The sequence below is a fragment of the Marmota marmota genome, unplaced genomic scaffold (genome assembly GCF_001458135.2).
Source record: "Marmota marmota marmota unplaced genomic scaffold, marMar, whole genome shotgun sequence".
NCBI classification, from domain to species: domain Eukaryota; kingdom Metazoa; phylum Chordata; class Mammalia; order Rodentia; family Sciuridae; genus Marmota; species Marmota marmota.
Genome location: NW_026000241.1, coordinates 3,590,927 through 3,615,268, shown reverse-complemented (window position 1 = coordinate 3,615,268; position 24,342 = coordinate 3,590,927). Strand labels below are relative to the sequence as shown.

Sequence of the window (24,342 nt, the reverse complement as noted above, 5' to 3'; positions counted from 1 at the left end):
CTACATTATCCAGCCTCCCGTTTCCTCTCCCTCTACCTTTTCTAACTTGGCTGACCACCATGCTGCATTCCATTAAACTGACCTTTACATTTTCCAACATTTGATTAAAAATGCACTCTTTATACATATTGTTGGGGTTCTTTACAATATGTCAACATATTCATTCAGCATGCACTGACTGAAAGAAAATCTAAAATTCCTAAAACAAATAAATAAAATAGGATTTATTGAATAAAATCAACATGAGTTACTTATTCAATATTAATTTGTCAAACACCTGGAAATAATAGAAAATGAAGGATGACCCTGTAATATGAATTCAGGTATCAATATGTAAAGTTTCATTATCTGTCATATAAATACATATGAATTAAACTATGCTTAATAAAGTGATGGTAAATCAAAAAGGAAATAAGCATGATTACCTTCCACATGGTGGCTAAAAGTGACAACTTTCTAAATAATGTATCTTATCTCCAAAAGACCCAGTAAGCAATTAAAGATTTGAAAATGAGGTGGTTAACATCAAAATTGGCTTAGCAATAAGTTGCACAAGAATGCTCAATACTTTTTGATTTAAAGCAAGGACTCAAAAATGAAGAATATTAAATTAATCATTCAATGCTTTCAGAAAAAAAAGAACAATGTGCAAACAAACCAATTGATACATTAGACCCTACAAAATTCATAAGTTTTCACACATTCCCCACAAATATATTTCTACCTACATTAAAAAAAATAAATAGCCAACAGGCAGTGTGTGAATATGCTGTTTTAAGAAATACATTAGAAAGCAAGAAAGACATGCTCCCACCAAGTGCACAATAAGACAGCTGCATAAACACTTTGCAATGTACAAGCAGCTGGCCACCAGACCCAGAGGTGTTCAGCCTCACAGGTGCTCAAACCATTGCAAAGGAAGGCCATTACACGTACTTGTACTCACCTGTGAAATAGTATTTTTTGTGTGAATACTCAGAGAAATGATACGTTAAAATGTGTGTCCCATGAACTTTTGAAGTAAGATAATTTTTCTAAGAACCTTACTCGGGATCTTTGCCAACAATACACAAACATCATCAAAGACTTCTCTTCTTAAAAACAAACATACCCAAAAGATGCCCTAACCTAACTTCTTGTCCCTCCACAATTAAAGCCTATTCTTCTTCTCTCTTAATTGCAAAGATCCTTGGACCTCTGCTCTTCACTTGGAAAACTAGACGCCTCCTCCCATCTTCTCTTCAACCTCTGAGAGCTCTATTTCATGGTCAGCAGTGAACCCTCAAAGACACCTCCACGTCCTGTCCAGTGCAGAGCTGTGCACTGAGAGACCACATCAGAGCAGAGAGCCACAGCTCCCTATATCTGCTCATTAGCTCATTTTCATCTTATCCCCCCAAGGGTCACTGGCCTGGAAATACAGGATATTCTTCCTGCTGATTCTCTGTTCCCAGGAGACCCATTTATAACCCAGGGAACCTAGTTTTTATTGCTCCTCCATGGACCCACCTGCCTTCCAGAGGTCCTGCCTCCTGGCACTTCATCACTGCTTTGACGGAAAGTGTTTTCTGAGTTTCACGCTGATGAGCTCACCTAGGTTTGAGCTCATGGATCTTGAGAACCCAGATCTGTGTTGGATACAAAGCACCTGATATCAATAGTCAGGCCTCCTCTAACAAGGGGGAGAATTGTTTTCCCCTGGTGTAAAGCCTTGGCTGTTACTCTTCTTACCTTCATGATCCAAACACATCAGGAAATGTATACTCAACACAAGTGAAGAGCTCCCACTAAGTCTGTCATTTTGAGATATTTATTAAGATGAGATGGTTAGTTTGTTTGATTTTACACGCCGTAGCCTAATGCTAACACCTGATAGGAACTGGGAAATTTCACTTTTAGTGAAGTCTAATTCATGAAGTCTATTTTATGTGTTAGTACAATTATGAACTACATCAGAAACAGGGCTGACAAATGGTAGACATCAAGTAGGGACTGGCCACACATGGTAGTACACACCTGTAATCCCAACCACTCCAGAGACGGAGGCAGGAAGATTATAAATTCTAGGCCAGCCTCAGGAATTTAGACAATCCCAGTCTCAAAATACACATATATTTTATAGTGTAGGAATGGGACCTTCATTCATATTCTGGCATGATATTTCCAGTTCTCAAGCTCTGAGCCTGTTGTTCTCAAATAGAGATATTTTTCCTAGACAATGTCAGAAGCCGGTGCCAATCAACTATGATGCACAGGAGAGATCCCTGTCCCCAGATGTCAGTAGAGAGGAGGTGATCCAAGCCAGTTCTAGACCAACTTCGTTATACAGAAGAATTAGCAGGGATGCAAGTCCAAATGTGAATTCTGAGGCCATAGGTCAACTCTGGTCCCAGGAACTCGGCATTCTAGCATGACCAAGGTGCTCCTGTGTTGCAGGTCCAGGCCTGCGGACCATTTTCTGCATAGAAAGGCTGTGATGGTCTGTGAGAGTCAGGTGTAGGTAGGTTCAATTCCTCTCCTCCCAAAGTGGGCCTTGGATGTGATTTCAAAAGGCAGTGTACTCACTCACTTTATCAACTGTAACATTTCTGTTTTGACATTGCTAGTATTGTTATTATTTTGTGGTAGCCAAGGTCTTGCTAACATTCCCTGCCTGGGCTCCCTATGGTTTCAACCTGGAATTCAAGTAGTTGGGATAAAGGTGTGCACCACCTTTCCTGGTGAATAACTTATGGGGATCTAGATTCTAATCCATAGAATTTTTGAACATATCAGCATAAAAACAATTTTTCCAAACCCCAATGATCTGTTATTAAGTACACTTGAATATTAAAGTAAAATTATCAAGAGCTCTTTTCTTTTTCAAATATTTTATTAGTGCATAGAAGTTGTGCATGACACCTGGGTTCATTCTGACAAGACATACATGCATGGAAGACAATTTGTTCCACTTCAGCTCCTGCTATTTTCCCTCCGCTCCCTCCTTTCCTGCTTCCTTTTCCTCTACTCTAATTGGTCTTCCTTCTATTATTTGTAGCTGTTTAAACTATTTCTATATAAAAGTACATAAAGGTGAAATTCACATGTGTACACACAGCATAAATTCACCAGCTTCATTCCACCATTCCTCCCTTTGCAAGTACTGACATACAAACAAATGATAAAGCAAACTGTGACCTCAGATGATCTTCTATTATAAGTTGCAAGAACTGCCTGAGTTCTGAAGAACAGGTTTTTCCACAGAGACATGACTATGTTTTCATAGAGGTAAAGAAACATTAATCAACACACGTATGTCATGCAGGAAGACATTAATTAGGGTTTTTTTGCTAACCCATGAGAGAAGTGGGAATTTTTAAATATTTCTGATGTGATATTTGGGATAACTTTTGGAATCAATTTATAAAATCAAGACAACAAAGCAAAAATTTGTTGGATTTTAGAGCATGCAGGAGGTTGATAAAGTGAGTTGGATATCCCTGTATAGAGAGGTTGAATTCCATGAAACTTCAGAAAATAAATAGAAGGGAGATGCTTCACATTCATAATCTAATCAACGAACCACAACTTGTGGCTTTGAGGCTTTTCTCCTGCAACCAAAGGCAGGTCCTACTGAAGCCCCAGGGCAAGAGGACCTTCTACAGTTATGCTCCAAAAAGATTTTTCAGAGATTTTTTTATGTCCTTATTCCTCAGACTGTAGATGAAGGGGTTCAGCATGGGGGTGACCACGGTGTACATCACCGAGGCTGTTGCACTGGAGTGTGAGCTCTGGGTTATTGCAGAACTCAGGTACACACCCAAGCCTGTGCCATAAAATAAGGAGACAATGGACAGGTGAGATGCACAGGTGGAGAAGGCTTTGTATTTGCCCCGAGCTGATGAGATTGCACAGATGGAGGACACGATCTTGGAGTAGGAGTACAGGATGCCAATGAGAGCAATAGAAGCCAACAACAGGGCAGTAAAATCCATCAACTTGTCATTAAGGAAGGTGTCAGAACAGGCAAGTTGGACCACATGATTAGGTTCACAGAAAAAGTGGGGGATTTCTATGTCTCTGCAAAAGGACAGTCGCAACACCATTAAGCTATGTAACAGGGCATGCAGGACACTCAGGATCCAGCACACCAGAACCAGCAAACCACAGAGCCTGGGATTCATGATGACAGTGTAGTGCAGCGGGTGGCAGATGGCCACATACCTGTCATAGGCCATCACAGCCAGGAGGAAGTTGTCCAACTCTGCAAAAACCAAAAAGAAGCTCATCTGGGTGATGCAGCCTGCATAGGTGATGGCCTTGCTCTGTGTCTGGATGTTCACCAGCATCTTGGGGATGGTGGTGGAGGTGAAGCAGATGTCCACAAAGGACAGGTTGGAGAGGAAGAAGTACATGGGCGTGTGCAGGTGGGAGTCTGAGATGGTGGCCAGGATGATGAGCAGGTTCCCCAGCACAGTGACCAGGTACATGGACAGGAACAGCCCAAAGATGAGGGGCTGCAGTTCTGGGTCCTCTGAAAATCCCAAAAGACAGAATTCTGATACTCTTGTATTGTTTTCTGGTTCCATGGAGTGGATATAACTACCAGAAAGAGAAAAATAACATGACTTCTGGTCACACAGATGAACACCACTGATATGGTTAAAATGTTACCATTTATATTTCCTTCCAGGACTGGATTTCTACACTTTGCTTACAGATCTGTCCTCTTAGGACATTCCTGGAGCCATTACTGATGAAGAACTCCTGTCCCGCTCTGATCCTTTTCTCTAGGAGGTTCATTTATTCAGTATTCTTCCAGAGAGTACTGAATAACAAAAGCTCCTACATCCCAATAATGGGCAAAGAATTATATGCAGATAAGTAAATCATAATCTGTTGCCTTTTGTGCATATTCTTGCACATGTGTAAACTCTCAAGATTGTACACATTAAACACGAGTGGTTCTTTGAATATTAATTATGCCTCTAGAAAGCTGTTTAAAAAACAATATTATACATGTCTGATGGTGAAGGGACATGAAGGACATGAAGCAGTGCTGGGGATAAAACCCAGGGCTTCCTGTGTTGTGAGCAGGTGTTCTACCATGAATATGCACCCCCAAGATCTAGTGCTGCTATTTTTTAAGAGTGTTCAGGCAAGATCAGCAGAGAATGTAATATTGGAACAGAGACCAAGAGGGTGGTGCAGGAAGCAGGAGGTCATCTGCTGAGGTTTAGCAGAGAGAATAGTCAGTGCAAAGGGCCTGAGACAGAAACTTGTTTCAGGTGTTCAAGGGCCTCAAAGAGCCACTGTGAAGAGGCCAATAAAGAAGAGGTATGTACGTGTAAGGTTTTTCATACCCAAGTGTCTTTATAAAAATAGCTTAATAATTGGCTACCTGATGATAAAAAAATTGCTCATTTACATTGCATCTTACATTTTGATAACACATTTTAAACTTTCACTGAATTTGTATGTAACTCTCATAAAAAGAGGAGGACTGACAAGGTACAGTGTCAGAGGACGCTGAGGAATGAGGTGGTCTCTCTGCTGGGGCTGAAACTTCCAGACACCAAGTGACCTTCATCCCCTTTATGTAAACTGTTAATCTTGTTGAAAGGCAGCCTGGGAAATGAAATGGACAGGCTACTTACGCCACCAATGGTCACATCATAGGAATCACCTTGGAATAGGAGTCCAGTGCCCTGCCCTGAGGATGGCGCATACACACACACACACACACACACACACACACACACACCACGACACCGCTGTGGCCTCTGACCTCACCACTCTGTTAGGCCCCTAGTGTATACAGTGCAAGCTGGCCAGATCAGATTAACTTTTCCCTGATGCAGAAATGGCAGCCAGGACGTCCTTCCCATAAACCTCCTGTTGAGAAGTAGACATGGAGAAAATGCTGTTACAGTTTGCTAGATTACATTCTGCATTTTAAGAACATGAGGGAGGGGGTGGGAGAGAGGGAGAGACCAACAAACACAGAGAAGAATAGAGAAACGAAGTGGGCATTGGTGGCTGGGGAACAAGGCAATGACCTCAGAAGGCCCCTGAGAGACTGAAAGGAAGAAAATGCTCCTTGATTCTGGCTCCAGCCCAGGGACCACCCCCTGCAGGTCCTGCAAAAATAAGAAGAGAGAAAGAAATGTATCCAACGTCAAAAGTAGCGATGTATTTATGGGTTCCATACCTTATAGAAATATGACCCCACAACAAAAATGACCAAAGGTAACAAGTTAACAGTTCCTCAAAGGATATATGCAAGGGACCACAAGTTCTCCATAGTTTGCCTGGAACTGAAGAATCTGGTTTTCCTGCACGTGTCCCCTACTTGACTGATTGGTTTGGAAATGGCCCAAATGGGCGAGCTGGGCCCCTTTCTTGCTTTGCTCATGTGGTATCTTTTCTTGGTTGCTCTTGGGTTTAGGGATTTAATCTCTCTTTCTACTTTTTTTTTTAAATCCTATAGGTACCTCCAGCCCTGGTTCTGCTCCTTGTCCAACCTGAAAATGTGGTGACAGTTCCACCCTGATATGTCCTAATACGATGCCGAGGGCACTGTGACGTGACAAGTGTGTACTGTTGTCATCAGTCTATGCTCCTGTCATTCAAGATGCAAATCAGAGACGCGCCCCTTGGTGACCTTTCCATTTTCAGAAAGGTTTGCAAAGTTAGGTTCAGTGACACAAACAAGTGTAAGAAAGTGAGAGACTGAGTATAAATACAAGGAGGATGAAGCCAGACTCACCAGGGTTGTTTCCAAAGAACTGGGTTAAGCAAAATTGAATGGAGCCCCCAAAATGAACTAAACCAGGGGTTGGGGGTGAAGCTTTGTGGTGGAAACCCTGCCTCGCATGGGGGTGGGGGGGCCTGGGCTGGATCCTCTGCACTGAAGAAGAACAAAAAGTAACAATTAACTGACACAAGACAGAGAATAGCAAAACGTTAAGGATTTAAAGGTGGGTTAATAGTTACACGGACAGAGGCTTTGACATCTTAGAATATGGCCTACAATGTCCCTGTGATACTCTGGCAGGTACTGAATGCTCCATTATCACTTGGGAAATGAATCAGGATTGAGTCTGAGTGTATGTGGATGTTGCATCTATGACAAAGGTAGTGAGAAATGTTAGAATAAAAGTTTAGATAAATGGCTGAATGGAAGGAAATGAAGTTGAACCCCTCCCTCATATATGTTAACAATAATCAGAGAAGTTAAAGACCTCAGTGCAAAAAATATGAAATTCATTTTAACTAAACATCTAAAATTATATGTAAAATCTTCAGTGAGCAAAATCATTAAGGCAAGAAACTCAGGAATAAGACCAACATACAACACTAAATAAAATATACATTTTTATGATCACATGTATCATCCCAAAAGTCAAGGAAGAAACAATAGTTTGTAAAAGTCAGTCAAAATATTGACACTGGTAGAAAAATGGTCTGGTAACAATAATAGGGAAATCAAAATGTTGATGAAATATACAAATATTTGCCAAAAGTCAGTAGAAGTTCAAGAAAACAAGAATTATTTTTTTCACATCCTCCAGCCACAGAAGATCTGTACCACTGATGGGGATTGGGATTTTTAAATAGAAGAAAAGGGGAACCCTAATTTGGGGGCAGAAATGTGCCCTTATGCCAGGTATTGGGAACAATCTGAAGACAGCCATAAATAGTAAAAGTGCAAGTATCTTTAACTCAAGGTCTCTCCATCTCTCCAATATTGACATCCTGGGACAAGTGATTCTTTGAGGTGGGGGCTGTCCTGTGCACTGTGGGATGGTGAGCAGCGTCCCTGACCTCTCATGACCCCTCCCCTGTAGACAACCAAAAATGTCTCCACTCCTTGCTCAGTGTCCCCCAGGGCACAAGTAACATTCCTGGTTGAGAAGCACTGTTTGAACTTAACAATAGCAACATATTTTCCCAGCATTGGTATAATAGCAAATTAATGAGAAAGACTAGAAAGTCCATCAAAAATATGAGTAGCACAGCCTCATTGTGCAAGATGGCCCATCCTTTGAAATGTCTGACTTGCATGATGTTAGATGATTTGCAGGAAGCTGGTAGGAATTATTGAGTGAGGAGGGAAGGAGGGATACTTTAGAAAGCATTCCACACTAAATACCCAGAGAATTGACGATGGGCACAGGATCTCATTCAGACATTTGTACTAAAGGTGTATGTGAGTGTAGGCCAGCCTAATAGAGAGAGGAAATGTGTTAGAGTGAGAACTGATATAAAGGAGAAGGATGGCATTGATTAAATTAGTGTAAGAGTAGCAGTTTTTTTCTTTAAAGTAATGAGTTTGTGGGGTTTATTTTTTTATTTTATTTACTACATAACATCAATTATTTTTTTATGTTGGGTTTCTGTTTTGTCATTTTGTCTTCTTTTGCAGTGCTGGGGACCAAACCCAGGGCCTTGCACATGCAAGGCAATCGCTCTACCATTGAAGAACATTCTCATTGCAGTTCTTTTTTTATTGACACATAACATATTTCAATACACGTATGCAGCATGCACTGATTGAAATAAAATTGAAGGAAAATATGAAACATCTAGACAAAAAGACATAATATAGGAATTACTTAATGATATCAACCTGGGTTACTAATTCAAGATTAAATTGTCATAGACTTGGAAATAACAGTATTCTGAAATCCATGAAGGTAACAGTATCTAAAGGTTTAATTTGCCTCATATAAAAATATGTACTCAGCCAGCCACGGTGGCACACGCCTGTAATCCCAGTTGCCTGGGAGGCTGAAACAGGAGAATCATTGAGTTCAAAGCCAGCCTCAGCAATAGCAGGCACTAAGAAACTCAGTGAGACCCTGTCTCTATAAATAAAATACAAAATAGGGCTGGGGATGTGGCTCAGTGGTCGAGTGCCTCTGAGTTCAATTCCCGGTACCAAAATATATGTGTGTGTGTGTGTGTGTGTGTGTGTGTGGTCACTAACAACGGAATGAGCTTTAAATATATGGGAAAGAAGCATGAATGCCTTCCCAATGAGGGCTGAAAGTTTTGCTTAAGAAATCTTTCTAATCAGAAAAAGCCAAAACACAATAAGCAATAACAGAGATGTGAAAACAAATTGAAAATATTAGCAGTAATGTGCACAAGAACCTTCATGATCTTTCTTATTTAAAGAAAGGATCCACAAGTAAAGAATATTAAATTAATAATTAAATCAATACCTCAACTTTTTCAGGAAAAAAAGCAATGCACATACATAATATGATTGATAGATTTGGCACACAAAATTCACAAATCCTTACACGTTCCCCACAAATATCCCTGTACATGCATGAAAAAACTAAATGGGAAACAGGCAGTTTGTGAAAGAAAAAAATCTTCAATACTTTGCAATAATATTGCAAAAGGCGGTGGGAGGGGGCTAATTCTTCCACCTCCACGTACAAGGGCATGACTTGCTTAGACACTTGGCCATGCAGCAGTAACTGGCTACCAAACCACAGACACATTCAGTCTCTCAGGTATTCAAATATCTTCAAAGTAAAGACAGTAGGCATCTCTCTATTGACCTATGAAATCATGTTCTTTAATGTAAATGCTCCAGGACAGAAATAATACTTTAAAAAATATTTGAACTCCTGTTTTCCTGAACTTTTTCTGCAAGATAATATTTGCAAGCTCAGGATCTTTGTCAGCAGTATATAAGCATAATCAAGTGTGTCAACTTTATCTCATCTTAAACACAAACACAAAAGAGTTCTAACTTCACTTCATGTCCCTCCATAGTTAATCCCTATCCTCTCTCTTCCCCTTCATTGCAAAGATCCTTGGACCTCTGTTCTTTCTCTGGGAGCACCGGACACCTCCCTCCCATCTCTTCAGCCTCTGTTAGCACCATTTCATAGTGAAAAATGAACTACACTAATCAGCCCAATGTTCACTTCTCATGTAAGCATTAAATGAGAAGTTATGCAAAATTATGACAAAATCATCAGGACAGCAAGTGGCCACAGCAGCCCTGCTCTGGGCTAGCACAGCCTGGCTCTCCCCTGACCTTAGCTATAGAATCTTGGGCTCTATTCTCTCTGCTGCTCTCCTGCAGTGTCCACTGAGCTCTCAGACTCACCTGGAGACCAGCTCTGAGAGGAAGTTCTCCCTATGGAGGTGCACGCTCCTTCCTGGGTGGGCTTAATGGTGACTGAAGCTCTGTCCCCAGATAACACAGCAGGAAGGAGTCAAGAGCCAGGTCCATAGGCAGACTGAAGACCTCAAAGACACCTCCACGTCCTGTCCAGCACAGGGCTGTGCACTGAGGGACCACATCAGAGCAGCGAGCCACAGCTCCTATATCTGCTCATTAGGCTAATTTCCCTCTTGTTCCCCTGAGGGACGCTGGCCTGGAAAGACAGGAAATTCTTCCTGCTGATTCTCTGTTCCCAGAAGATGGATTTATAATCCAGTGAACCTAGATTTTATTTCTTCATGGACCCACCTGCCTTACAGAGGTCCAGCTTCTTTGCAAAAGATTGAGCTCACCTTGATTGGATCTCATGGGTCTTGAGATCAGGTATCTGTAGTGGGTACCCCTAAAAATTGTCATCCCCTCTTTTTTATTCTAATTTGTTATATATGACAGCAGAATGCATTACAATTCATATTATACATATACAGCACAATTTTTTTATATCTCTGGTTGTATACAAAGCACAGTCACAGCATTTGTGTCTTCATACATGTTCTTAGGGTAATGATGACCATCTCATTCCACCATCTTTCCTACCCACATGTGCCCTCCCTTCCCCTCCCTCCCCTTTACTCTTTCTAGAGTTTGTCTAATCTTCCCATGCTCCCCACCAACCCCATTATGAATCAACATCCTTATATCGAGAAAACATTCGGCATTTGGTTTTTAGGGATTGACTAACTTCACTTAGCATTATATTCTCCAACTCCATACATTTACCTGCAAATGCAATGATTTTGTTCTATTTTTTTTTTGTAGTTGTAGATGGACAGAATGCCTTTATTTGTTTATTTTTTTATGTGGTGCTAAGGATTGAACCCAGTATCTCATGCATGCTAGGCAAGCCCTCTGCCACTGAACTATAGCCCCCAGCCCAGATTTTGCTCTTGTTTAATGCTGAATAGTATTCCATTGTGTATATATACCACATTTTTTTATCCATTCATCAACTGATGGACATCTTGATTCCACAGTCCATGTGAGTGGTATGATTTTTCTCAACCTTTCACCTTCGGTCTGTGGATATCTTTTCCTATGAGATGAGTCTCTTGGAGGCAGCATATTGTTGGGGTTTTTTTAATCCAATCTGCCAGTCTATGTCTTTGGATGGGTGAGTTTAGGCCATTAACATTCAGGGTTATTATGGAGTCATGATTGTATTCCCAGTCATTTTTGTTTATTTTGGTATTTGACTTGGTTTCTCCCCTGATTAGTTTTTTTTTTCTTTAATGTAATACCTCCCTCTGCTGCTTTTCATTGTTGTTTTCATTTCCTCTTCATGGAATATTTTACCAAGGATGTTCTTAGTGCAGGCTTTCAAGTTGTAAATTCTTTTAACTTTTGTTTATCATGGAGCGTTTTTATTTCATCATCAAATCTAAAGCTTAATTTTGCTGGATATAAGATTCTTGGTTGGCATCTATTTTCTTTCAGAGCTTGGTATATGTTGTTCCACGATCTTCCGGCTTTGAGGGTCTAGGTTGAAAAATCTGCTGAGATACAAATTGATCTCCCTCTATATGTGATCTGATTTCTCTCCCTTACAGTCTTTAATATTCTATCCTTATTCTGTATGCTAGGCATTTTCATTATAATGTGCCTTGGTGAAGATCTGTTGTAATTTTGTACATTTGGTGTCCTATAAGCCTCTTGTATTTGATTTTCCCAATTCATTTTTCATGTTTGGGAAATTTTCTGATATTTTCTCCTTGAAGAGATTGTGCATTCCTTCGGTTTGAAACTCTGTGCCTTCCTTTAACCCAAATGTTCTCTCTGATATGAGGAGGCTAACACACAATACGAGGGGAGGGAAGAATAGAGGTTGTCTGGCTGGTTCCATAACTTGGCTTTTGTGAATTACACTGCTATAAACATCAACGTGTCTAAAGCACCATAGTCTGCTGACTTAAGTTCTTATGGATAAATACTAAGCAGTGGGATAGCTAGGCATATAGTGGTTCCAGTCCTACTCTTTTGAGGAATCTCCATACTGCTTTCCAAAGTGATTAAGTGGTTGCAGTAATTTGCAGTTCCACTACCAATTTAACAATGCATGAGTGTACCTTTTCCCCACATCTTTGTTAGCAATTTCTTTCTTTCTTTCTTTCTTTCTTTCTTTCTTTCTTTCTTTCTTTCTTTTTTTTTTTTTGGTACTGGAGACTGAACCTAGGGGTGATCTACCACTGAGCCACATCCCTAGATTTTTTTTTTTTTGAGGCTAGCATTGAACTTGTGAGCCTCTCGGGTGACTGGGATTACAGCTGTGTACCCCCATGCCCAACATCACCAGCCATTTTTTGTTACTTCTATTCCTGGTCATTGCCATTCTGACTGGAGTGAGATGAAATCTTCATGTAGTTTTGATTTGCATTTCCCTGATTGCTGATAATGTTTAACATTTATTCATATAGTCATTGGCCATTTATATTTCTTCTTCTGAGAAATGTCTGTTTAGATCATTTGCCCATTTCTTGATTGGGTTATTTGTTTTTGTTTGTTGTTTGTTTTGTTTGTTTAGTTCTGTATTTATTCTGGATACCAATCCACTGTCTGAAGTGTAGCTGGCTCTAGTGTCTAAAACGTGGTCAGGCCCAGTTGAGGAACAGGGCAGAACCCCTGCAGGGCAGCTGCAGCTTGGGAGTGCAGGGTCTGGCTGGATGAGGGCACAGCTCCTCTCTCAAACTGGCTGGACAGCAGCCAAGTCTTGGGGGTGGTGGGAGGAGAGAGATGCAGCCACATCACCCATTCTAAGATTCCCCAGTAGGAGTGACATCAGAGGTAAACGGTGCCAGTGCCCTCTGTGGAACAGGCTGCTAGCAATCACCATGGTTCCTACCAAGGATGATACCACTAGCTTCTGCTTTTCTTTGTTCCTAGAATCTCTTGGCATCTTAAGCAGGCCAATATCACCAGCAATACTTTCTATGTGAAAATTATTCTTTTCTTTTTCCTCCACTGCATTATTGCAGATGCTCCCTGGGATTTTATGGTGTGTAGATAGTTGTCTCAACCTGGTTTTATGTGGGATAATGAAGCTGGTATCTCCTCCACCATCCTGATGATGTCATTCCTGAACGATCTTCAAAATAGAAGTCTGTTCAATTATTACATTCAGGATAAAGAAAATGTGGTATATATGCACAATAGAATATTACTCAGACATAAAGAAGAATGAAATTATAGTATTTGCAGGTAAATGGATGGAATTGGAGACTATCATGCCAAGTGAAACAAGCCAATCCCAGAAAACCAAAGGCAGAATGTTCTCTCTGGTACATGGATGTGAACCCACAACAAGGAAGGGTAGGAAGGGAAGAATAGAAATTGGATTAGACAAAGGGGAATGAAGGGAAGGGATGTAGATGGGATTCGGAAAGACAGTAGAATGAATCAGACATAACTTTCCTTTCTTCATGTATGAATACATGACCAGTGAAACGCCACATCATGTACAACCACAAGAATGGGATCCTAATTGGAATGGGTTGTACTCTGTGTATGTATAATCTGTCAAAACACACTCTACTATCTTATGTATCTAAAAAGAACAAATTTTTTTAAATGATTGCATTCAAAAATGTGATAGACATCATTATCCAAGGTACATGTAAAAAGACATGAGTCGGTGTCAACAGACTTTATATACAACCAGAGATATGTATATGTGTAATAAAATTGTAATGCATTCTGCTGTCATTTATTTTTTAAAAAATCAATTAAAAGAAAAAAACAGTGTCACTTACTGTAAAGATCAGAGTCCCAGGAGCCTGTGGGAGTCTACCTAAGACATTCAGCTTTCTTTTCTGATTCTTCTCCTGCTTGTTTTCCCCAAGATAATTTTACATACATGAAAATAATGGAATGTGTATCCTTGCCCAAAGGTTAAAGTGGAGCCACAGACCTGGCGCTATGATCTACAACAGCCAGAAGAGGGAAGTGAAGTGTATTAATAAGAAGAGAAAACACATGGTTAAAATAAGCACATACCAGTCCTCAAGGAACACTCCTTCCTGGTCTGTAGACCATGAAGACACTCAGCTATGTGGATCTCAAACAGAAATCACTGCACATTGTCCTCAGTAATTCCCTGATGTTCTTTCTTTGGCTATAAAGAAGGATTTCATGGGGCTGTTTCCTGTAATGCACCTTTGTAGAGACTGATGCCTTCATGTCATATGTGAGTGAGGAACGGACCCTCCTGAGGGGAAGAGAATGGGCAGTGAACTCAGGGGTACAGCATGGACCAGGCAAATGCTGCAACTCTTGAACACCTGGGCATGGGAGCCCCCAGTAGGTTGCACCTTCTGACGACCTCACCTGTTGGCTACTCCTTCATGCTTAGCACAAGGATGTGAAAGGAATGCTTGGTATCCTACTCTTCCAATTGTGATTTTTCACAATGCTTGGCGTGGCCTGTAAAAGGCAGTGCCCTGGAAATTGTTAGAGATGGTCCTGACTCTCTGGCTTGGAATACTGAGGACCCACACAAGGGACTTGCTGTGAGCCTGTTAAAGAAGCTGTGGATTCATGCAGACCCCCACCTGCACAAGCTGCTCTCTTTATACTTCTCTAAGCACACACCTGGAACCCTGTCTACACTGCACCTTTGATAGTGAGGACAGAAGCTGTGACAGTGGGGGAGGGGGACTAGGACAGGTGTGTATGTGGGCTTGGAAACAGTGTCTGCTCTGGTCTGTGACAGACACACTCCGAATCACTTATTAAGGAGGTGCTCATGGGGAAAGACAAGGATCTGCTGAGATCAAGTCCAGGGAGAAAGCAACACTATGAGCCAAGGTCCCCAGGAGTAAGGAAGGTATGTGTCCCAGCGATGCAAAACTGGCTGCATGCAAAATTATCTTTCTAGTTTGGTTTTCCCACTCATGGAAACTCAATTGCTCAGAGAATAGAGTAACAATGTAACAATTAATTTAATGTTAAATTACTATTTCCAGGGCCTGGGAGAATTCAACCTCCCAGGCCTTGGAAATAGTAAATATGCCCCTTGATCCTCTCACCCAGAGCTCAGCTCTGCCAGGAATGAGAGGCTTCACTTGTACTGTGAAGAGCTCTCATGCCTAAGGCCACCTCCTGGCCTTCAACAGAGCTGAGCTGACCCTCATCAACCAGGGAAGGAGGAGCAGGAGCTCACCACCCCTAGGGCTGCTGATGTGGGAGCAGGTAGGAGGCAGCACAGGGCTCACAGAAGGAGACTTGGTGGCCCAAATGGGGACATTGCAGTGAGGTGGGGCCCTCACTTAGAGCAGTCTGTGTGCTCAGCTCCTGTCTCTCTGCTTCTCTCCCTCCTAGCGTGGGTCCACTTCTCTCCTTTCCACTATCTGTCAAGAGTCGTTTTCCTGGAACCACCACACGTACCTTCGTTCTCCTTCATCAAACATTTCAAACACTTATTACCCCTTTTACATTTTCCTTTACACATCTATAATACTGTTTGGCCTTTTCCCAGCAAAAGCACGACATTTTCCATGACTTATAATTAAGGCCTTACAGATCAAGGATATTAACTTTTGTCAATTCCACAAATTATTCTTGCATCATATTTTCTCATTCACGGTTTTTAATTTATAGATGCAATTACTGGTCTTTACTTCCCTTATGTCTACAATAGACCTCATGTTTAGAAAGTAACTCTACAAAGGTTAGCTGTCTCCATGGATAAGTTCAGATGAGACATTTATGTTGTCCTCAGATATTTGGTGTAGTCTCTTGTTCCACGTCTAATGTTGAAGATGTCTTCAGAAGTTAAAAACAAAAAAAAAAGTTATTTGATAATTTGGAGATGGATTTAACATTGTATTTTCTAAAAAGTTAAATAGTCATTAAACACTTACTTGTATCTTTACAAATCCCCTCTCCTAAGCACCCAGAAATTTTAAAAATGATAGTGATTTTTACATTTATATATTCAATATGAAAAATGTTAATATGACAGGGAACATCACTTTACCATCATTTTTAGGGTTATCCCCTAAAAGGAAAGAAAGAATAACAGAAATCCTAAATCACCCCACAAATTATAATAAGTTTTTGGAATTTAGAGCCAATAACATAAGATCTAGAAAAGAAATAGCTGTCATAAATTATTATTATTATTTGAAGAATAATATTTGAAGAATGTGGATAAATGTTTGGCAAACCATTAAGGTAAAACTTAACATTTTAGGAACAAGACACTTTTTAATACAGAAAAATCTAAAGCTTTAAGAATACCAAAACAACAGCAGAGAGATAATGTAGGTGCATGATGTTCTTAATGACATTGAAACTTTCACACTCTAAAACACCCTTAATAAGAAATAGTTATAACATATAACACAGTACATAAACATAAATATACAAAGTGAGCATATCTTCAAGGCCATTTCCAGATGGTGCAATATTTTTTTATTTGTCCATGGACCTTTATTTTATTTAATTGTATGTGGTGCTAAGAATCGAATCCAGTGTCTCACACATGCTAGGTAAGTGCTCCACCATCCCCAAGGCTCTCAGGAACATCCAGACTCACAGCTAAGGGATCACCTTTGCTGAGTTACAGCCCCAGCCCGGTGCAATATTTCAATAAGATAAGAATCAGATGATGCAAAATGTGCATAAGATTCATCCTTCCATTTAGAAACTCTAGGATTTCTATATTTAGAAATTCCATGGTGGTTGGATTTACACAGAGAAAGTAGTAATTAAAGGGAAATCTAGAAACTAATAACAGCAGTGGTTACCCATATTTTTTAGCACAAGGAGTGCCCAAGGTCCAGAGGATGTGAAGTGCGGACATTACAGGAAAACAGCACCAAAGAGCCTTCTGATGGTCGCTAAATCTGTCTAGAGTTAGGGAATTCCCATTTCCACACGGTTGGGCAGAACACACCAGAGCAGCCACCAGGATGCTGGGGAGGGGAGGACTGTGGAGGGACGCAGCAGATGCTGGAGCTGTGGGCACCAGGATGCTGGGGAAGGGAGGACTGTGGAGGGAAGCAGCAGATGCTGGAGCTGTGGTCCACAAAAGAGCAAACGCATCACTGTGCAGAGAGACTTGTTAAAGGGCAGATGTCAGCTCCACACCAGGGTTTCAGGTCCAGGTAATTCAGACGTGGAAATGCACATACCTAGGGAGTTCCCATGAGGCTGAGGTGGTTGTCCCACAGAGCACCTTTGGAGATCGCCGACTTTCAGCTTGTTTTCCTTTGTTTTATTTTATTTTGTTGCAGATTGCAATGGTAACTACAGCTTCTTATCAAAAAAATCAATGATTAGAGAAAATGCATACTTTCTTAAATTTCCTGGATCCAAATAAAAGACAGTGGGGTAATCCTGCAGAACACCTATTGGGAGCAAAATTTGAGTTCCTGTTCTCCCTCCTTCTCTGGAAACTCAGAAACCACATGGAAAGAGAAAACCAAACAGAAGCTGACAACTTCGTCCTCCTGGGATTCACAGATGACCCTGACCTTCAGTCCCTCCTCTTTGGCCTGCTTCTGGCCATGTACCTGGTCACTGTGCTGGGGAACCTGCTCATCATCCTGGCTGTCATCTCAGACTCCCACCTGCACACACCCATGTACTTCTTCCTCTCCAACCTGTCCCTGGCTGACATTGGCTTCACCTCCACCACCATCCCCAAGGCTCTCAGGAACATCCAGACTCACAGCAAAGGGATCACCTTTGCAGGCTGCATCTCACAGATTTATTTTTTTGTTTTGTTTGGATGCCAGGACAACTTGCTCCTGACAGTGATGGCCTATGACCGCTTTGTGGCCATCTGTCACCCCCTGCACTACATGGCCATCATGAACCTACGGCTCTGTCTGCTCATGGCTCTGGGGTCCTGGTTGGTCAGTGTCCTGGGCTCCCTGCCAGAGACCTTGACCATCTTAAGGCTGTCCTTTTGCACAAATGTGAAAATCCCTCACTTCTTCTGTGACCTTCCTGAGGTTCTGAAGCTCGCCTGCTCTGACACACTCGTCAACAACATAGTGGTGTACACTGTGACCATCATCCTAGCTGTCTTCCCTCTCAGTGGCATCCTCCTCTCCTATTCTCAGATTTTCTCCTCCATCCTGAGGATCTCATCAGCTGAGGGGAAATACAAAGCCTTCTCCACCTGTGGGTCTCACCTCCTGGTGGTCTTCCTGTTCTATGGCACTGGCCTTGGGGTCTACCTCAGTTCTGCTGCTACACCATCCTCTAGGATGAGTCTCATGGCCTCAGTGCTCTACACCATGCTCACCCCCATGCTGAACCCTTTCATCTACAGTCTGAGGAACAGGGACATCAAGGTGGTCCTGGGGAGAGTCCTCAGAAAGATGGTGCCTCTCAACTAAGGGTCTTTTGCATTAACCTCTTGCTCAATGTTGTGCATGATTTTGAAGACCAGAGACCCTGGACCCCTTCATCCAATACTTACTCTACTTCTGCTTTTAATTCGAACTTTTTTTGGGGGGGTCTTCCTATTGGGTCTTTCTGGCCCTAGTAACTATTCATAAATTTACATATTAGAACACTCTTTTCACTTTCTAACTTATAATCTTAACATTCTATGATACAATGTGGCATTCCCTCAGTCATGTGCACTAACGCCTAGAAGGTTGTTTTGAATTTTTATTAACACATAACAATTGGCATATTTATAAGTACAGTGTGATAATTTGGCAAACATAACTAATGTGTAATGATCAAATCTATGATTTTTTCCATCTCCTTAAATATTTCAAAATTGTTTGAGTTGGGAAGCATTGAGCTCCTCTTATTCTTTGTAAAATATATTTAAAAATCTTTGGACTATAGTCACCCTTCAATGCTATAGAACGTTAGAAGTTATTGTCTCTGTCTACTTGTACCTGGGATCTCATTATTCAACCACCCCCAGCCCTTCCTTTCTCTCCTTCCTAACCTCTTGCAACATCTACTCAGCTCTCCACTACTGTAGAATCAACTTCATCAGTTTCTATGTTTGACCAAGAATATGCTATATTTATAGTTTTCTAATTAAATGTTACAGCTTTGCATAACCCCAGAAGTGGAGGGATGTACACCTACAGTCTTTTGGAAATGTTGCCCTGATTGCATACTCATTTACAGAGATGACCTCTAAGATGGAGAAAATAAAACTAACTCACAATGTTTCTGCTCTTGATCTGACTCATTTTCCTCTCAATCACACCAGTCAATTCTGTTGGATTTTCCTACTCACCACAATATGGATTCCTTGACTATCAGAATGATATCTTATCTACTTTTGCAACCAAGATGCCTAATGGAGTTCTTGGTAAAAAATTGATGTTCAGTAAATCTTTGTCAAATAAAAAGAAAATCATATGAGTGGGTGGTTAAATATCAAGTAGAATCTGGATAAAAACAAATTTATAAGTTTAATATTAGATTTTTGAGCTAGAAAAGAAATTAAAAGTTGGTGATATTGATATTAATAATAACAACACTCAGGATGTGTCAGCAACAATTTCACTGTCTTATGCACATCAGCACATTGCTTTTTCCAGTAAGTCCTTTATGGGATGTATTCGTCCATTTTCCATTGCTGTAACAAAGGACCTAAGGCTGGGTACTTTATACAGTAGAGACGATGATATAGGTCCTGGTTTTAGAAGATGAAATCCTAATAGTACAGTCCTAGTTTTCAAGTGACTCTCTAGTTGTATCATTATGGTAGGAGTCATGGCCAAAGCATGTGCACAAAAAAGAGATCACATGGGAAGATAGAAGCCAGAGAGCCTGGAGGGGAATCTTGCTCTTTTATAGAACCAGGGTATCAGTAGAACTGCACTTAATAACTCCTAAGGGCAACAACCCCAATGACCCAGTTGCCCTGCACTGCACTCCACCTCTTAACCACTCTGCCCCTGGGCAACATCACCACACTGAGGACCAAGTTTCCAACATATGAAGCTTAGGAAGACACACTTCAACTACACCCAAACCATAGCATGCAATCAGAAGCACTTTCTCCTGTGTTCAGATAAGGAAGTAAGAGTTACAGCAGCCAGGTCATTTGCTGAAGGTCACAGATGTGGTAATGAGACTAAACCCCAGGGCTGGCTAAATGAGGATTCTTGCACAGGTGTGATCTTAGTTCTTTCAAGTGAAACTCTTTTAACGATAATAGTTAAGCCTTAGAGGAAGTTGGAGTCCTTTGACCTAAATTTCCACTTCCAGAATTCCACTTCCCAGTAAACACAGTTCTGTCTCTGGACACTGCAGCCTTAGAAATAAACCAAGCCCTAGAGAAAAGGTTTATTGACTCGCCCTTCATTCAGTCCCACATCCCTTAACGGTGGCGCTGTGTTCTGAGAAATGTGTTGTTAGTCTCATCTTTGTGCAGACACCACTGAAGGCTCTTACAGGAAGTGCGATGGCTACAGCATCACTGGGACTGACAATGTCAGCAGAGACAACCCTCACGTGTGCGGTTAGTTGTTGTGGAAAACGTCACCATGCAGGGAGAAACTGTATTTCCACTTCCTTTGAGCCTAGTGAAGATGGGCACATTTTCACATTGGTGTTCATTCTTTGTCTTGCTTTATTGATGTGTAACTGACAAGACACTGCATGCATTCAAGACATACAATGTCATAACTCGAAATGAGTAAACACATTGTGTTGTAATTTACTTCCATTTTTTCTTTCTCAATTTGCAACTCACCTGCTTGGATCAATCACAATATTAGAGATTTTTTTTTCTAATTGTCATAAAACAATTTGATATGTCTGCATTGCATTGTAATGCACAATATGTTCTAAATATGTTCCTTAGATTACCATTTGTTCATGATTTTCTTTATTCATTTAACTACATGTGCTTAACATGCTTGAATCCATCAATTGTGTTGTCAGTCTATTGCTTTTGTTTCTCCTCCTGGGTTTATGCTCAGAGGGCTGATTCTTATTCTATTGTAGAAGTTAACTAGTGCTTCAGATTTCCCTCCAGCTTCATTTGATTATGATGCATTAAGACGAGAACTCACCTTGATTTTACTTCCAATAATTAATTTATGACCCAAACATCCAAACACCATTTATTTCAAATTCCTTTCTTCCTGCATTGATTTAGATACCAGTCTTTATAATAGCTTCTTATCCTATTGGACTGCTATTTTATTTTCTGGTACAGTGATCTCTCTATTTAGTTCTAAGTCAAGTTCACAATACCTGGATGAATACAGATTTTTTTTTCATAAAGAGAAGGACAAATTTACCTCTTTACTTCTCTTTTTTAAAATGGACTTGCCTGGTTACTCTTTGTGGGAAACATGGCTGAGCTGCCCTTCTGATATCCGTGCTCTTCTTTTGGCTTAAGAGCAGAACATGAGTTTGCTTGCAGCAGTGAGGATCCCATCTTAAAGGCCAACAGAAGCCCTATCACGTCTCTTCATTTCCTGTTGCTGAGGGAACCATTCTGATTCCTGTTGCTGAGCGAACCATTCCGACAAGTGTAGTAGCTGAAGAACACCAATTCATCAGCTCACATTTCAGGAGACCCAAGTCCACGGTAGTAAAATGGAGGTGCTGCAGGGCTGTGGCCTTCAGAGGCTCTGAGGAGGAACTCCCTCTCCTCTCCTTTCCTGACTTCCAGAGGCCGCCCGCATGCCTGGGCTCACTGCCTTCTCCATCTTCACAGCCAGCCGTGGCTGATGAACCCCACACATCACAACCCTCAGGCATCCACTTCCCTGTCTCCCTGTGCATATCGAAGGATCCTGTGGTTACCGTGACTCAGCCAGATCATTCAAGATCCTCTCCATTATAAAATTTAATTCCTTTTTTTCTCTGAAGCCTAATAGAGTCACCGTTTCCAGGAATCAGGACAAGAGCCTCTTTGCAAGGTCGTTATTCCACCTGCCTCGTTATCCAACACACTTCCACCCAGAGTCATGTAAGCTGAAACACGTTAGGTGGAGCTTCTAGGAAGAGAAGTGTTTTCCTCATTTGAAAAATAAAATGATACACGCACACACACAATGTTGAACTCAAGAAGCCAAACACACATACACAAAACAACCACACACTGTAGATTTCATTACAGAAAGGTTTTTCTTTAAGAGAGAGAGAATTTTTTTAATATTTATTTTTCAATTTTTGGCAGACACAACATCTTCATTTTTTATTTTATGTGATGCTGAGGATGGAACCCTAGCGCCCCACGCATGCCAGGTGAGCACATTACCGCTTGAGCCACATCCCCAGCCCACAGAAAGTTTTTTAATAGCAAAGAATAATCCATAATAAGACCGTGAAGCCGCTCTCCTTCCTCGATGCTTTCAGGAGGAACTTTTAGGTTAGAGCAGCTGAGGCCATGAAGTGACCAGACTTGAGACCAGGTTTGTACACAATTCAGGCAAGACACTCCTTGACTTGGAGATGGTGTCAACAAAAATGCCAGATTTTTGTTGATTGGGTCAATGGGCCAAGAAACAGCTGATTTCTTCACCTCTGCTGAGGTTTTTGCAGGACACATACAGGAAATGCAAATAATAGGAAAGTCAGCTCTTTCTTTTTCCTATTTCTCTTCATTGAGGGAGGCTATACAGGAGCCAGCTTCTAATTAATTATTACTATCTAACAATTAATAGTGACCCTATGAAGACACGCTATTACCATCGCCCTGATTTTACAGGTCAGGGAACAGGCCCAGGGACCTGATAATAAATCACAAAGTCAGCATCTAAATTAGGGGTAAAGTTACCCTCAGACCCTTGTGAACAGTTGCCTCATAATCTCAGACAAAAATAAGCTGGCCATAGAGGAAACCCTCAATATCATTTCAGTCACAGCCACGAGGTCTAATGAAAAACAGGAGCCCCAAATCTGCAGAGGCTGCTGACCACCTTGGCCCCAGGAAGTGACTGGAATTGTGTCCTTTTCCCTCCTATCTCTGACTAAATAACACCATTGTCCAAGGAGCCAATCATACAGAACAGTGTTATCCAATGCACAATGGTAGTCTGCCTTTAACTGGTTAAAAAATAACAATTAAAGTAAATTAAATTGTAGTAAGCTCCTTCTTCATGCTAGGCACATACCAAGTGCAAGTACTCAGTAGCTTGAGTGACAAGTGGCCACCACCTTGGGCAACACTGACAGAACATCTGTACCATCGCAGAAAGTTCCATCAGTCATTGACACACTAGTTTTACAATGCAAAAACCTGCTCCTATTGGGTTGTGAGGATTGTTGCAGGTTATGGTGCAGGTATTCTGGCACCTGGGAGGGTGTTTCTGCATGATGCCTATACAGCTCAGTCACCTGAGGCCAGAGTTGATAAAGATGCAGGGTGCTGTGTAAGGCCACATGAGCAGAGAGGGTTGAAGGGTCTTCAGTGAGGGTGGCTCTGAGCTCCTCCTAATCTTTTTCCCTCCCAGGGAGGGAGTTGAACCTAAGGGTATCCCTCTTAACACTGATCTGGCTTGCAGACTGCCTCCTGATGACAGATCATGGGGACCTAGGAGTGGCCATGAAGCTGAGACCTGAGTCACAGGCATGCACAGGGGGAGCACAGCTCTGGGACCCAGGGCAGCACTGGCACTGATGCAGGGTGGCTGGATGCAGGCACCTCCACGGACACACTGGTAACATTGTGCCAGACCTGGAGGATATGAAGCAGCCAACAATCCAGGACCAGAATCCCAGGCCTTACAGAAGCTCTGGGATCCCTCGGGGAACAGCTCTATGGCAACTGACATGCAGCCCAGCACATAGTCACATGCACAGAGACCCTGGCTCTGAGCATCCGAGTGCCAACTCTCTCACCGTGACAAGGTCCAGTGACTGAAATGTGGTGGTGCCCAGGTCAACCACAGGGTGGGGTCTGCAGGGTGGACTCCTAAGGGGCAGCTGGAGTCAGGGCTGTGCAGAAGGGGAGGGGACATCTCCTTTCCAAAGTCGCTCAGTAGCGGCCAGTTCTTGGGGGAGGAGAGCTGTGCTGCCTCATCTCCCCACTGGGGCTCCCCAGTGGGAAGGGTCACAGGTGAAGTCAGGAGCAGAGGTGCTATTGTGCTCTCTGCAGCAGTACTAGTCACCATGGTTCCTACCACATGGGTGAAACCAAGCCAATAGCCTCTGCTTTTCTCCTCCTCCTC

At 41.7% G+C, this 24,342-nt stretch overlaps 3 protein-coding genes across 8 annotated transcripts in view; 2 read left to right on the top strand and 1 right to left on the bottom strand.

The window, feature by feature from the left end:
* The window catches only part of LOC107145002 (adhesion G protein-coupled receptor E2-like), a 452,375-nt gene that overhangs the window by 101,896 nt on the left and 326,137 nt on the right, over positions 1–24,342 (top strand). The window lies entirely within an intron of this gene.
* LOC107145282 (olfactory receptor 7A17-like) lies at positions 3,546–4,772 on the bottom strand. The gene has a single exon (XM_015489162.2). The coding sequence runs from the start codon at positions 4,566–4,568 to the stop codon at positions 3,645–3,647; it is 924 nt and encodes a 307-aa protein (XP_015344648.1). The 5' UTR covers positions 4,569–4,772; the 3' UTR covers positions 3,546–3,644.
* On the top strand, positions 17,635–18,573 carry LOC107145000 (olfactory receptor 7C2-like). Its single transcript, XM_015488855.1, has one exon. It carries the CDS (start codon positions 17,635–17,637, stop codon positions 18,571–18,573), a length of 939 nt encoding a protein of 312 aa, XP_015344341.1.

Excerpts from the sequence above, each read along its gene's own strand:
- LOC107145282 (XM_015489162.2), bottom strand. The coding sequence starts at position 4,568 with ATGGAACCAGAAAACAATACAAGAGTATCAGAATTCTGTCTTTTGGGA.
- LOC107145000 (XM_015488855.1), top strand. The coding sequence starts at position 17,635 with ATGGAAAGAGAAAACCAAACAGAAGCTGACAACTTCGTCCTCCTGGGA.